Raw genomic sequence first — 16,332 nt, forward strand, 5'->3', positions numbered from 1 at the left:
TACCAAAGTGACTTTTTGGATCCTGAAAATTGATTTAAAAAATAAAAAAGCCAACAGAAGTATATAAGCCTTTTAAGTCAAAACATGAAAAAGATACCATTTCACTTTGAGAAAAATGTCAGCTCAAAAGTAATTTTTTAAAATGGAAACTATTTTATTATTTTTTTTAATCACAGTTGAAAAGTATCACCAAGAGATAAAATAACTGAATTAATGCCTACTTTTATGGAAGGACAAAAATCTCAACCTCTCCTCAAGGACGGCATCCACAGCACTGCTCTTTATCTGTGCACAGATGAAGCAGCACTGTGATATTAAAATGAGATGTGCTTTCTACAACATCAAAATGTTTTAGTTTTACAACAAAACAACTTAGTCATGGTTTTCTGACTTGCACAATACAAAAAGTTACCTTGTCACTATGGTTCTATTTATATGAAGCTCAGAAACAAGCGTCCCTAATCAAGGGTGCAGAGGGTAAAGCAGTGGTTCCCTTGGGGTTATGCGCTGCAGGGGACCGAAGAGAGCCTGCTGGGTGCTGGAAGTGTCCTATATTTGAACTAGGTGGTGGTTAATACAGACACAGACACGGAGATATGTAAAATACATTTTACATATACATGTATATAAATAGCCAAGACATATACTTAAAATGTGTATACTTTACTGTATAAAGTTATACGTCCATAAAAAAAGAAAATTACCTTGTCACCAGCATTCTGAAGTTGCTTATGTAAAGACATCACTTCTTGTTTTAAAGCTTCCTCTTCTTGCTGAGTCATTCGTAGATCAGATTTAATCCGGGACATTTGCAGGTTTACGTTCTGCAGGGTGTCCTCTAAACTCTGGACCTGCATGAGGAGAGCAACCTCACACTGTGACCCAAATCCTCGTGGTCTTGCCTGCAGCATGTCCAGGTATGAATGAGCTTGGAGAAGGTAACCCTGGGTCCCTTCTGTTTCCACTTACTATCTCCAGCTTTTTACTACAGCTCAGTGGAAACTCAGTATATTATGTATATTTACAAGATATTAAATTATATATACAACATGATAACTATGCCTAGAGCAAGATATTGCTGATATAATCATCTGGTATATTATCAAGTACTATCTTACAGAACCACCGAGAACCAACTGGCATCACAAAAGATAAAACATAAAATTATGTTTAAGCCTGTGGTGTTTGGAAAGAACCTCTTAGTTGAAAATAAAAATATATACTTCTAGAACCCTACTCTCTGCTAACATCTCAATTATTTCAATTAAAAAATTAAGTGTGTAAAAGGAATGGTAATACAGATCTTTATAACAGGGCATGAACCTGCCTTAGATAACCCATTTCTACATTAAGAACAAGCAGTTCTTTTTGCATACTATTTTCAAGCTTTCATAAATAAGTAATTTCATAATGATGAGATAATCTCATAATAATGAACTCTGAGGGAAATATTCAAGTTATGCATGTATCGAATATTAGTCAAATTGACTCATTCTGAGCCCTTTTAGGCCACTTCCACCTGGGATGTTCTTTCTTTTGTGGGTTCTGTTGGAAGACACAGGAAAATATAAACTGTGCAGATGAGACAAGAATTGTCCACATACCTTTTCCTGTGAAGCCACTAGTTGCAACTTTAAGCTTTCATTCTGGTGTTCCCAAGATTTCTGTTCTTGCTTCATTGTAGCAATTCTGTGCTCTAAAAGACTTGATTGTGTCAACTGTTTTGGGAAAAGGAAAAGGTAATAGGGCATTTTTGCAAACATATCTAGCCTCAATTTATGTGCCTCCACTTACACTGAGAAGATCAAGTACCAGCTATTTACATGGGGGAGCAGAGCAAAGTGAAAGAGATTTTCCTAACTGACCCCCTTTTCTACCTTTAATTTTGAGGAGTCTCTTTTCTTTAGGGATTCCCATTTTTCTTTCTCATTGCCTCATATTTTACAGGTTAGACACAGTGGATTGGAAGGCAGTTAGAAATCTCAAGAGTGTACCATGACAGGAAAAGAAGGCAGGTGGGACAAAAGTATTGTTTTGGATTTCCTAGGGAAAACGCAATAGAAAAAAAGTGTCTGTGTAACAGATTGCAGATTACTAAATAAAACAATATGTTTATATTACATATAACTAGATAGTGATAGATTTAAATACTATTATTAAGTAGCATGGCTACATATTAAAATGAGACTAACTTTGTATTAATGTATTTAATAATATAGTTATTAAACAACTAATTTAGATTGCTGTTAAAATCATGGCTTCAGCTCTAAGGTCACATGATGCCTGCTGAAATGCTGTTCCAGGAGACTTTGGAACAGTTAGGCTAATGATTAGGCCCATGCGTACAGAGAAATGCTCATTGTGGTACACACTATAATCACAGTAAAAAGTGGTCTTATTTTTACTACCTTATCAATACAGCTGTTTAATTCTTCACTTAGAGCTTCCTTCTCTTTTTGCAGTTTTTCATTGTAGCTTAGAACACTAGCAATTTTTTGCTGGAAGTCAGAGAGATCAGGACATCTGTGCAGCTGTAAGAGATAAGCAAATGAGCCCTCCCGTCACATCTCATGCCCACATTTATAAAAAGGTATTTATAAACAGAGCATTTTCATGGCTGCTGCTAGATATTTCAGAGGACATCTAAACTCTTAGGGACTACAGTTAACTTTCATACAATGTTCCCTGCTAAGCTTCTCTCCATTCTCCAATTGACTGTCAGTTCAGATAGACTCAACCAGACAGACATTAATAAATAATGGTCCTAGCTTTCTGTTTTACTTTCAGGGTAGAATAAATAACATACTGACATCCTGTCATCAATTTAACTTGTGTACATATAGCACAATACATTTTCCTCATTCCTTTTTAACTTAAAAAATCTTCAAAAATCTCAGTCAAGCCTAGAGAATTGGCATGAACCAAGTACAATGTATTAACACAAAGGCAAGTTTAAAGATAAAGCAATGTTTTTCAGCTTGTTCCATGTACCCTTCTCTTTGGAAGATGCCCAAATTGACACGCTTAGTACAGTGTTGCTGGGGTAGACACAATGGCTTCCTCTTCTCCCTTTATGGAATCAGGACAAACCAAAGACATTTTTTTGTTTCTTTTCAACATCAACCTTAGCACTATTGACACTTGGGGCCAAGTAACTCTTTGCTGTGGGTTCTGGCCTGCACACTGTAGGGTGGTTAGCAGCATGTCTGGCTTTACCAATTAGATTCCAGCAGCACCCCTTCCCTTCCCCGCACACCAGTTATAAAAACCAAAAACATCCCCAACATTGCTAAATGTCCCAGGGTTGGGGAGTGACCCCCACCTCCCTCTAACTACTGCTTTAAAGAGACTGACTGTTTCTTACACTTCTTAACTGTTTTCCATGGTGCATACAATTTTAATTTTCCTCCAGTTCACTTGGCTTTCAAATTTTCAATTTTTTATTCTCATTATGATTGTATGGCCATCTTTCTACTGCCTACCTGAAGTTTTTTTTACATTTAGCTTAGTAATAGTATGACAAAATAGCCTTTAAGGGTTGAATCTTGTCTTCAACCAGCAACAAATCTAGCATACCTTACAAATCTAAACAACTGAGAAGGATGTAGGGAGATGTATTTTAAAGTACCCGGGCATTGGTTTTTAAAGGACCTCTCTCCTTTGCTCACTACCTTGCCTCCCCACTACCAGACCCTCACAAAAGCCTGGTATCATTTTAGGTGTCTACAAACTGGCGTGTGACTTCTGCTAATGCCATTTGTGTTTCTTTTCAATGTAACATGATAAAATGTTTTGTGAATGAGGAGTTATTAGGTCATATAGAGCAGCCCATGCTTTGTAGATCCCAGCTGTATGGCAGGGACAATGAGCTAACACCATTCCACTGTTGTGATCCAAAAGAATGCCACGAAGCAACTTCCTGCCACAATTTACATCAATGCCACTGTAAAAAATATGCAATAAAAATGTGCCAAATGGTGACCTTCCTCAGTGTGCTCTGCCCCTTTTCTTCTGATCGCTAGCTTAGCAAAGATGCACAGCACATGTGTCCCATGCTATGGATTTGGAACGATCATCATCATCTTAAAGGCTGAACAACAGGCAGATTTTCAAAAGGTAAAGAAGGAAAATGTGCCCAAGTTCATTACCATGAAGTGGTAGTAACAGCTTTGGAACACTTATCCACCAGAAAAGGACCCTGTGAGTTTTAACTTCTGCAGTGTTTACATGGACAGGCAGCTTCTGTTACAGCAGAAGAGATATACTCTGCACAGTAGCATCTGACTTGAAAAGGTTCTATTAAAGCACCCATTAGGAACCAGTACTGTACTAAACATTATGAGAGACACAAATTCCCTGAGAGTCTTAGAATCCTATTAGGAAATTAAGACTGACAGGAGCGAACTAGAGGTCAACACGAACAGAACACTTGGTGGTAGAGACTCAATATTTCAGCATTCTGGGAAGGACATTTTTATGCTCATAGGCTGAACAGATACAAGAGAGGGAATTTTATCGTCTAAAAACATATTATACTATTAAAATAATCCTTTAGTGAAGCAAATCCACTAAAGGATTATTAAATAAAGGATCATTAAATAAAATGAACTAAATTCTTTCAAACAGAAAGATCCCTGTACTCACTGAAAAGTTCAGAACAAAGAATAAAATAGGACAATGTCCAGGACATAACTTTAAGACAAACCCTGTTTTGTACTTAAAATTAAGTCTCTGAAACTTTGAAATAGGCTTCTGAAAGGCAAATTTATGAGGCTGCAACCCTGATAATACTTTAGAATTCACCCTTATGTCTTAGGTGCCTCATACATGCTATAAGAAAAAAGGAAAAGAAGGACCAGCTTCACCTGTGTCTTCATGAATCTAGGTGAACAGTTATTAAAGTTACAAGCCAAAATGACCCCCTTTTTTCTTTTGACAAACATACTACTTTTCCACCTGGTTTGGAAAAAGTAGAACGAATTTCTTAAACTGAAGTGGTTATGACTCATTTATAGCAACAGAAATTCAGTCTATAACATATGTAAATTACAAACTAGAGCAACATTTAGAGATTTAGCACTAGTAACTCTTACAAACAGATTTGCACTTCAAATCCTCAACTTGACTAAGCAATATGCTAGTTGCCATGATTCAGTAAAAGGGACATTCGTGGCAGAAAAGCCAGAAGACCATCAGGTGCATATTGTTCTGTGAGTGCCCTTCCCCTTGACCCCTCCCAAGCAGCAGACAGTCTTACTTGTTTCATTTTCTCCAGTTCGTCTTTGAGAAGGAGGTTTTCTTGTTCCACAATATGAGTCTGTATTTTAACTTCAGAAAGTTCTGCTTCCAGAGAAGATACTAAAGTGGAGGACTAGAAAAAAATTGAAAAGTGAAATAATGTACACATTCATTTACTCTGTGGAAACTTAGTAGGGTCACAAAAGGCAGCATTAAGGACGTACTAGTACAAATTCAGTGACACAGTTTTATGACCATTCATCCTCATTCTCGAAGGAACTATCTAAAACTATCTTTTCAAAGACTTTCCTCTTAAATGGCATGAACATAATTTCTAGGGTAGTTTCTGCAAGTTTCTCCGCAATAAGGTCACTATCTTTCTCTTGGGGGACGTACTTTGAGGCTGTGTAAACTCTGTTTGTTCTTCAACTTTTGCTTATTAATTTTGGTGTCTATCAGTAGATTCTGTCTGCAATAATTATTACTCTGATGTTAGCCTTGTTGTAATTTTTCTATTTCTTCCTTTCTACATTTATTAATTGGAATTCTACTGTAAAGGGGGGAAGTGTTTCTCCCCCCTTTATTTACTTACTCAGTTTTTTATATAGGTATGGGCCTATAGATATTTGTTTCATCCTACATTTGTAATGATATTTATTTTATGTTATACTATGATTATTTATTTTGTTGATGAAATTGTTCCACCTTTGGCCACAATGTGCCCAATCTTTCTTGAGCCCTTTTTTCTTTCTGGCACCATGAAATATTCCAGGCTCTTCTTGAATGTTCTGTGTCCCAGCCTTGGAATCAATCATTTTTCCAAGGAGCCCAGGTTCCTTTCATAGGAGAAAGGTGTTTAGAAACCAGGATCTGGGTGCTCTATCAGTGTACACACATCTACATCTCTGTCTATTCATACGCCAGTACCACAGTTTTAATTATTAAGACTTTAATAATTAAAGGCACAAGAAATTTAACATAAGCATTTATTTCTTGGGATTCCCTCCAAAAAGGCCGTATGGTGGCTGCAGACCAGACCTGCACTTCACGGTGTTCCAGCTCCTCTTGCAGATTGGACTTTTCTTCTTCCCAGTCCCCGAATGTGCTGTGTTCTGGCACCTTCTCCCTCTGGCACAGCACTTCTGCCAGACGTTGCTTAAGTTCTCGCAGTTCTTTCTGATTTTGAGAATTCTTTTGGCTAAGTTCCGTATTTTCCAAATCCAACTGTTGGTTTTTGGTTTCTAATTCTGAAATCTAATTAAAATTGAGATAAGTTTAAAAAACTAGTTACCCTACTTCTGCTAAAAAAGACAGATTCAGAGACTAATTGTTCTGTTTCCTCGCTATGTGGATAAAACTACACACACACTTAATAACAGAAGTAATACAGAGTAATTGTTACAAATTCAGTCAATTCAGAAGTGTCTGAAGAAGTGATATATACTCAGTCCAATCCCACTCCACGTGGGTAGCCATTGTGCACAGCTGGACACGTATCTCACTGTAGATGGTTTTCTATGCATACACAAAACCTATGCACACACAGAGATTTTTTTCTTCTTTATAATAAAAATTGGAATCTTTTCAGATGTTAGGACAGCCTGTTTTTTCCCCTACTTATCATATCTTATAGACTCTTATCTTCCAAATCAGTGCATTCAGAAATTACCACATGCTATATTTTTTAGTGGCTGTCGAATATTCTATGCATCAAGACATTGCATAATGCATTGAATTTTAATTATGAAGAAACAAAACAGTCTTTTAGAAAATTCATTTACACATGGTAGCATTTTGTATTTAGGATTTTTTTTTTAGTGGGGCTGCTGGGTTAGAAGGCATGAATGTACATTACTACTTTTGTAGATATCCTCAAAATATCTTCCTTACGGTGCTACCAACTTACAGTCCTGTCAGCAAGGTATGAGAGCCTTAGCTTCCTCACCACCTCTTTTACACTTGATGACATCCCTCTCTAATTTTTGCTAATTTGACAGGTAAAAAAGAAAACTCATTTAATTTGCACTTCCCTAATCACTAACGAGGCTAACCATCTTTTTATTGATTGTATTCTTTTTTCTGTGACTTGACCATTCATATCAATTATTCATTTTTCAATTGAGTTTTGCCGTTTGTGAGTATACAAAATACACTTTAGATGTTAACACCATGTCTATTTCAAGTACTCTTTTTCCAGGATGTCCTTGCCTTTTGACTGTTTCAGACAGATTTATAAATGATCTTCCCCTACACAACTGCATGTTTTGAGATTATATAAATTAGGTATTGAATGTCACAAGCTATCTGAACAAATCGTAAAGATCTGTGAAAAGATATACTGATTAACTGGTATTCGGTATCTTTGAAATTTTGTCCTTAACTTTCTGCCTTCAATCATGGTGAGAAAACAGGATGGAGCTAATGGTCAAAACAACAGGGTGGATAGAGCTAGTACTACATAGGTTTGGTTTTACAGCTACCACCTACCCATTCCCACTGATACAAAGCTTGTATTAAGCACTCAGAGTCAAGAAATAATAATACATTATTATACCCACAAAAACCAGAAACCTAGTTTCTAGACACAAAAAATTCACCTACTCACAAAAACCAAAAACCTAGTTTAAAGTCAGCATGAGGTGAGTTTATACATTGAAATGCTGGCTTTACAACCTTACCACCACTAGCTACGTAAGTTATTTCAATAGCATGTCCCATACATTTGTAAATTTCAATTAAAAAAAGGAAAATTCCAGACTCAAGAAGCACTGGGAAATATTAAGCATCTATTTACCTGTTTCTTTAAATTTTCAACCATCTTCTGAACTGTGGCTTTTTCCTGTTTTACAGTTTCTATATTTTGCCTGAAGGGACAATGAAAATATAACTTAAGAGTTAGGCTTTAGAAGTTGAGGTAAAATAGTTTTAGTCCTTGTAAAAATGCCTTAAGAAAATTTAAGTATATGTCTTACCACATTTCTTCCTGAGATCCATTTAATTTCTCCAATTGCAGGTTAGAAATGCTATCTTCTTCATTTAGAGTAGTAATTTCACTTCTCAAAATAGAATTTTCCTCTTGAAGCCTCTCAGATTCATATCTGAAGTACAGAGATTTGAAAAAAAACTAGTTACAACAAGGCAGTCATCTGGCATCTTTGGAAAATTCTTTCTAGTAATTTCCAATGAAACAAGTATTCCATGCCAGTTAAAACGAGAAGTCCAAATTAGTAGTCTCTTAGTTCTTAGAATTCGAGCTGTGACATATTGACTCATTTCTCACGGGAAGTAAGGATTTCACTCAAAGACATTAGGGAAGCGTGGCTAAAATGCCTGAACACGGAGACAGAATGGAGAGCAATGCCCACTCTGGTTGCTGATTTTCTCCATGGCAACAATGCTGCTTTGAGCAAATAACTTTATCTCAGTCTCAAGTCCTACCTGCTTCAAACAGGCATAAACCATGTCTTAGCTTTAGTTTTAGGCCCCACGGTACCTAGACAAAGAAAATTCACTATGTGAATAAAAGGGCCATACTGAAATATACATACTAATGTTTACTTTGTGATTTTTTTCATTCCATTATATTCTGTTTTTTAGAACTGAAAATCATCTGAAGTAAAAAGAGGAAAACCTATATCCAGAATTAAATTATTTTGTCTCATGTCATTAAGATATTTCAGACATGGTATAATATTTTACAAAGTGTTTTAAAATCCAAATTTGCAAGAAGACTACTGCAATCACATTTTATAAAGTCAAGTAACCAGTGGTTCAAGCAGTTTCATTTCTGTCTTTGTTTTCAAGTGCATTTCATAGAATCTGATAGCTCCTCAATAAAATTACATGTTCTAAGATAAAGTTCTATTGTTTACAGGATATCGGCATGTACCTTCAAGTGGTATAAGTGGGAAAAACTATAAGCTACAAAACACATGTATCCTATATTAGTATAAGAAGAGAGTTATCTACCAAGCAAGTTAATAATATACAAAAGGCATTCATTCTCATGTAACATGTTTTCATCAAAATAAGGAAAACAACATTTAACAACCACAAAAAAATCTATCTGTCCAAATGAAGTGCTAGAAAAGGGTTAAAAGACGTGACACACAGTGATGATGCTCGTGGTTAAACAGCACTCTCCATTACTAACTTTCACACCCCAAGTGAATGACATTTATTTCCTACAGAGGAAGGGAATGCCTCCTAGGCAAGGTTATTCTATTTGTTAATATGACACAGAAGCAGAAGGAAGTCTAAAATACTGCTCTCTTCTTGAAGACTAACAGGTTAGTTTCTCTAGGTACAGCAAGCAGCAGAAGTTAGAGTTGGTGAGGTGCTCTGTGGGGTTCTGTGAGGTGTGGAAGGTACATACATTACCTCAGCAGTTCAACTTTCTGCTGCATCTCACTGCACGTGATTTGCAAGTCATGCATCATTGCCTTCAGCTCTTCCTCCTTTCCTCCTTGAGAAGGTACATCTTTTTGTTTAATTAAATTAGTGACTTTCTCCCTCAACTTTCTAGTCAGCTCCTGCAGCTTTTGTTTCTCCAGTTCTAACTCTGCTATCATGGCCTGACGCTGAAAATGTTTGTCTTGAAGGCCTAGGAGAGCAGTGTTTTCCTCTAATATGACTTGATTCTGTTCTCCAGGCTTTTCTCCATGTGTCCGGATTGTTCTGCGCAGCCAGGCAATTTCATGTGCTTTTACTTTTTCTAAAATCTGTGTATTCTTCTGCTCAAGGTAGCGGTTTTCTTGATAATGTTCTTCTATAACCTGGTGTACATTCATAACCTTTGGCACACACTCTCCCAGTGTCTGACTTAGTTCAAGTACCTTCCCACCAGCTTTGCAGTCCAGGCTCTTTAAACGGGCTTCCCAGAAGGAGAAGCAGTCACACTGTAGCACTGCTCTTTCTTGCAGCGTCTCAATCTTGCCTTGAAGTCTTAAAACAACCACATGCAGGTTCTCATTTTCTCTTTTGACCTCATCATAACTCTTTTCCAGGCTAAGAAATGTTTCAGTCACTTCTTCCACTTTCTTCAGCTCATCCTGTAATCTGAAAACTTCTGAAGTGAGTTCTTTGTTGTTTTCTAGGGCTTCGTCGTACTGCGTCTCCAACACTCTCAGCTCTTCCTGGAGACAGTCATTTTCTCTACTAGCATCTTCGTATAACAACTTATACTTGGAAGAAGCTTCAGGGATTCTCTCAAGCATACTTAGTTTCTTTTTTAGCACAGAAACATCAAAAAGTAGGTCCTGTTTCTTTTCAGAAGCTCGATCACAGTCTGCACGTAAGATTATTAGTTGTTCCTGAAGTTGACAAATCTGATTCTTCAGGTCCCAGGTCTCAGTCCTGGTCTCCTCGCTGGTTTCAAGTTCGGAAAAACTCTCTATGGATGCTTCAGACTCCTCTATTTTGACCTCCTGTCTCTGAACAGACCTCGTCCCAGTGCTGCCCAGATCCTGGACCTCATTGTCTTGCAGGTCACTTGGGATGCGCTGCCTGGTTACACTTTCTACTTGCTTCATTCGGTTCTGCAGTAAAAATGGCTCTGCTTGTTCCACAGACTTTCCAAAAAGTCCAGTAGTCGGCTCCTCCAAACAAGATGACATTACTGACCCTGGCTCTAACTTTTGCAGTCTCTGTTGCAGTCTAGAAATTTCAGTAGCCATTTTCACATTTTCCTTCACTGCTTGTTCGTGAGCTCTCTGCAGGCTTAAGAGGACATCTCCGTTCTCTTCCAACAGCTGCTCTCCCTGCTGGAGCAGGGACATGGCTCCACTTCCTTCTGCCTCCTCCTCTCCCATCTCCTGGCAGCCATTCTGAAGCCTGGAGGGAGGAGATGCCACCTGCTGCATTTCCTTAATTCTATTCTGAAGCCGGGAGATTTCTGCACTCATCTCAGCTCTGTCTCGTTCTGCATTCTCACAGGTCACTTTGTGGACGCTCTCCATGGCCAGAAGCTTGGACATCATTTCCTGCCTCTCCTGGTCACGTTCCATTTCTAGCCTTTCAAGCCGCTGGTTGGCAAGCTGCTCAGAGACGCCTGCCTGGCACAGGACCTGCTCGCGGTCCTGCAGCTCTCTTTCATGACTGCTTTGCAGTTCATGTATCTGGCTGGACAGGAGGCTTTGCTGACTTTCAGACACAGTTCTTAGATCTTCCAGGTCTTTGAGTAGCTGCTCTCTCTCAACAACCATACTATTTAAGTGTTCTTTGTATGTTTTCTCCAGCATCTCTCTCTCCTGGGTCAAGGCCAGGGAAGATGCCTTCTCTCTTTGGAGAGTCTCTTTCAGCTGCTCCTGGGCTTCCGCACACTCCTGGGTGAGCTCATCCTTCTCAAACTCCCACTGAGATCGCTCCTCACACTGTTGTTCCAGGAGCTCCTTCAGCTCTTGGCGGTAGTGCCTCTCCAGGCTTTGCAGAGCACTTTCACATCTCTCAGTGACTTTCTGACAATCAGCCTGAAACTGGGCTTCTATCTGACAGGTTCTTCTATTATACTCAGTTTCCACTTTTTCCCTAAATGTGGTCAACATACAGCATTACTAAAACTGCCATCGACTATGGAAGCAAAACAAAAAACAAAAACCAAAAAACATTTCCCATGCACAGAAGAAGCTGCCAAGCAAACAATTTAAATACTTTCTAAAAATAGTTTTCACTTATCCCTCTGTGATTCTTTTATACCGAGAAGGGATCTCATTACTGAGAGCCAGGACCAGCAGCTATAATTCATTTAAAAGACTTCATTCTGCATTTAGAAGGAAAATTTAGGAAAAAAAAATTCTTTGGCATTCTCCTGAATGTATTTGTTTTTGGATATTTAACCAAAAACTTAAACTGGTATTTCATGGTAAATGATCAAATGCATTCATATTCCCATAACTTGGGAAATATAAAAAATGTTTCCTTTTACTTAAGTATACATTGGAGAAGAATAATCATGTAAACCACACATATTAAATTCATTATATTTTTGCCTCTTAGTTAATGAAGTAGCACTGAGGTCATCAGAGTATGAAGCACCAAAGCTCTCATATGTACCTGAGATTTCATATTACCCGTATTTTTTGGACTATAAGACATACCCCCACCCCCAATGTGGGAGGAATAATGGTTGTTAATGCTGCTGTTGAGTTCTGTTTACATTTACATTGGTGAAATATTATGTTATTTATGTTATTAAATACCACATTTTTTGTTTCAAATTTTTTTTTCCTATTTTCCCCCTCTAAAACCTAGGTGCATCTTATGGTCCGAAAAATACAGTAGTAAGGTAAGCACAAAAGTAGTGTTCCATAACTCTGGGGAAAAATGGAACTTTGCCCAGAATCTAGTTTATAGCCTTTTTCAGAAGACAACAAGACTTAACTAGGAAGGAGCCACATTTGCAATAACCTTATCCTCATCTGTGATCTTAAAAGATACAAGTCTGATGTAAGGCATACTTTCCTCTTTTAAAAGAAAAACAGTTTCAATAACCCCAAGGTAGGCTCATGTCTGAACAATGGCAAAACAGCTTGAAAGACTAGACAGGAATCGAGTGAACGAAGGGCCTATTATGCCTTCTGATTCATCCAGGTGTCCTTAACTGACTGGAACTGCTGGTGCCTGTGACGGACAGCACCCCAGGTTGCTCCATTTCTCCCATTTTTCTTACCTTCCCTCTTGAAGTTCCCTTTGGTGTTTTTCCAAGAGCTCTCTGCGCAACTCCTCTTTCTCAAGAGTGTGCTTCTCCACCAGGCTTTTCAGCTGCTCCTGGTGAAGTTGCTCTAGTTCCTGAGTCAAGCCCCTCACCTTCTCTTCTGCCCAGGCGCCATCTTGGAGAAGTCCTTCCCTCTCTCGGTGAAAGCTCTCCTCTGACTGCTCCAGCCTGTCCTTGAGCGCCGCTTCATGTTCCAGCCTCAGCTTCTCCTGCAGGAGAGTCTTCTCCTCATCCCACTTCATCTGCAGTTGTTTTTTCTCCTCCTCGTGCCTGCAGTTAGTCACGTGTTGAGCCTCCTGGAGCACCACTGCCTGGCCCTGAAGTTCTGCAATTTCATTTTTAAGGTCACTTATTTGTTTTTCCAAGATGTGCACTTCATTCTCATGTTTTTGCTTCATGTTCTCCTGCTCCTTTTCACAGGCGACCTTGGTTTCCTCTAGCTGCTTCTCATACTGCTGCACCTTAAGTCAGAAAGCAAAACCACCACAGTGTTATTCAACTCAAGGCTATGGCAGTGTGCTGGGGGCAGAAGTACTGTTTTTTTTCCGACAAGACATTCTTCAGTTTTGCAACTTTGTTTTACAGTAGCAATTCAAAAACACATTAAATAACATACATTTAAATTGGTCATGGTGTGCTTTCCTTTTATTTTAACTTGGTTGAATTTTATTTGTTTCTCAACAACTCTATTCAAACTGACCAGACCTTTACATTGATGCCATTTGTCTTCTTAGGCATCCGTTCTAACTGCAAACTTAGGGGTTTAACATAGTTAAATTCATATATTTATTAAATACCTATCAGGCATTCTGAGAGCCTTGCGGGGACACAAAGTTGGGTAAGACAAAGTCCCTGTCATCGAGGAGAAACCAGTCTAGAAGTGGTTATGACAAATACGAACAAGTATACTACAAAGCAGAATAAAATAATATTAAGGTAGAGAAAAAAGGAGCTATAAAGTAAACAGAAGAACCAAAGGAGGGAAAAATCATCTTTGGTGGGGGAAATTTAGGACTGGGTTTATGCAAGAGGTAACATTTGATATAAACTCTGAAGACTAGTCTTTCAACAGATAGAAAGAAATAACACAGCACGTAATAGCATGAGCAAAAGCTCACAATCTGATGAAAAACAGCAAGCTACCTGGTCTGACCAGAGAATAAGGTAACTCAAGGGAATGGTATAAGAGAAAAAAATGAAAAAATAAATTAAAATGACAAGGTTAAGAAAGGGTTTTGGAGGCTGACATTTAGAACTTGTATCTAATTTTAAATGTAATGTTATACATCTTAAGGCTTTTTGTTTGTTTGTTTTATCAAGACATTGTTTTAACAAGTTGGAAATAATGCAATGGGCTTCAAGTTCTATTACATTTTGGAGAAACTCTCTGAGGAAAAGGTCTCATGTATGGCCTATGAAACCATGCTGAAAAACTGGGTGTCTGGTAGCCACCAAGACAAGAGAAAATTTACAGAAAGTGCTACACTATGAGAACAAAGAGTTAAGAATGTACTACATGCAAAAACTTGTTAGAACTCAAAGAAACTAGAGAGCAAGATTGGTAAGAAGTACTTACTTTATCTTCAAGCTCCAGCCGTAGGTGACACAAGTCCCTGTGATGATGCTCTTTCATCTGTTCGATGACCAGCTCTGTCTCGATGCTCATGTTCAATGGATTGCATTCTTCAGAACCAAGCCCTGAAAATACACGAGATCTGTTGATCCTGATCTTTCAGTAACACAATTGGCATCTGAGGGGGGACATCCACTTAACACAGGAATAATTTCAGCCCAGATTGCCACAGATGAGATCTACTAGGAAATGGTAGAAGTCAAGAGCAGTCTTCTCTGTTTTGGAGCATCAGGGAAAACAAGGAAAAAATGAAGGTGAATAGATTTTGTCATATATACTCAGTGCACCAAACCTTACACAATCCATCTTTTTGAACAGTAGGTGGGGGGTAGATGTGGAAATTGCTGCTTCAATGTGATCACCTCCTAAAAAAATGCTGTGGACTGAAGTAGTTTGCTCAGATCAACCAGCCTTCTGTCCATCCAACAAACTCTGAGTAACAAATTAGCTAGGGGCAGAGATCCAAGATGGCGGTAGAGTAGATGGAAGGTACACTCACTTGCTCCCAGGACCAAACTGGAATTAAAACTGAAATACACAACAATCAACCTGAATAACCTATTGAAGACTAGCTGAAAAAAGTCTTATAACTAAGGATTTATAGAGGAAGCCACGTTGAGACTGATAGGAAGGGCAGAGATGTGAAAAGGGCTGGCTCTGCTCCCGTGGGTGGTAGCTGAAATTCTGGGAGGATAGTTCAGCTGAAAATGTTCCCCTTGAGGAGCATGGGGGTCTCATCCCCATGCCAGCCTCCCCAGCCCAGAGCACCAGAGCTGCAAGAGACTCCTACATAACATCTGGCTGTAAAGAACAGAAAGGATTCTGTCTGGCAAGGAAACAGGAGTCTAGCTTAAATGTAGAGTCTAGCAGACTCTAGGAGTCTGTGACCCTCTTAAAGAGCCAATGCACAAAATCTCATTTGTAGCCATTCAACCTGAGTTCTGGCAGAGGGAGGGTGGACTGAACTAGAGTCGTGTGAGGAGAGACTGGGATTTGTGGCTTTGGGAAGAAGAGCTGATGGGACAGCTGCCAGGATCCCTGTACTAAGTCTTTCTCTCACACTGCAGACACCATCTTTCTTGGGTGGAACATGCCCCTCCAGACAAAGAAGAAATCTTAAAAGCAACAAGAGAAAAACAACTACCCACAAGGGAGCTCACATAAGACTGTCAGCTGATTTCTCAACAGAAACATTTCAGGTGAGAAGGGACTGGCATGAAATATTCAAAGTGATGAAAAGCCAGGACCTACAACATAGACTACTTTACCTACCACAGCTATAATTGAAAATTGAAGAAGAAATAAAGTGCTTCCTAGAGAAGAAAAAGTTAAAGGAGTTCATTACCACCAAACCAGTATTACAAGAAATGTTAAAGGGAGGAGGAGAAAGAGAAGAAGGAGGAGGAGGAGAGAGGAACATAGTTATAAAAAAATAAAATGTCAATAAATATGTACCTATTAATAATCACCTTAAATATAAATGGTTTAAATGCTCTAATCAAGACATAGGGTAGCTGAATGGATAAGAAAACAAGACCCATATATGCCGTCCACAACAGACAAGCTTCAGAATAAAAGATGAACACAGACTAAAAGTAAAGGGATGGAAAAGATATTTCATGAAAATGGAAATGCGAAAAAAGCTAGGGTAGCAACATAGACTTTAAAACAAAAGCTATTGTGGGTACTTCCAGCAAGATGGAGGCATAGGTGGACACACTGTACCTCCACGCACAACCAAGGTTGGAAC

The 16,332-nt window shown here is 38.6% G+C and overlaps 1 protein-coding gene across 11 annotated transcripts in view; it reads right to left on the reverse strand.

Moving 5' to 3' along the window:
* The window catches only part of NIN (ninein), a 97,212-nt gene that overhangs the window by 16,038 nt on the left and 64,842 nt on the right, over positions 1–16,332 (reverse strand). For 9 of the 11 annotated variants that reach the window (XM_036009897.1, XM_036009908.1, XM_028505580.2 and 6 more), the window contains 10 exons: positions 14,526–14,647; positions 12,905–13,410; positions 9,619–11,763; positions 8,211–8,336; positions 8,033–8,102; positions 6,277–6,492; positions 5,258–5,371; positions 2,409–2,531; positions 1,605–1,718; positions 705–851 (listed from right to left, as the gene is read on the reverse strand). In XM_036009897.1, coding sequence (XP_035865790.1) covers positions 705–851; positions 1,605–1,718; positions 2,409–2,531; positions 5,258–5,371; positions 6,277–6,492; positions 8,033–8,102; positions 8,211–8,336; positions 9,619–11,763; positions 12,905–13,410; positions 14,526–14,647 — 3,683 coding nt within the window. The remainder of the gene's footprint in view (positions 1–704; positions 852–1,604; positions 1,719–2,408; positions 2,532–5,257; positions 5,372–6,276; positions 6,493–8,032; positions 8,103–8,210; positions 8,337–9,618; positions 11,764–12,904; positions 13,411–14,525; positions 14,648–16,332) is intronic. The other 2 variants (XM_036009947.1, XM_036009924.1) reach the window with 2 other exon arrangements.

The sequence above is a fragment of the Phyllostomus discolor genome, chromosome 1 (assembly GCF_004126475.2).
Source record: "Phyllostomus discolor isolate MPI-MPIP mPhyDis1 chromosome 1, mPhyDis1.pri.v3, whole genome shotgun sequence".
Taxonomy (NCBI): Eukaryota; Metazoa; Chordata; class Mammalia; order Chiroptera; family Phyllostomidae; genus Phyllostomus; species Phyllostomus discolor.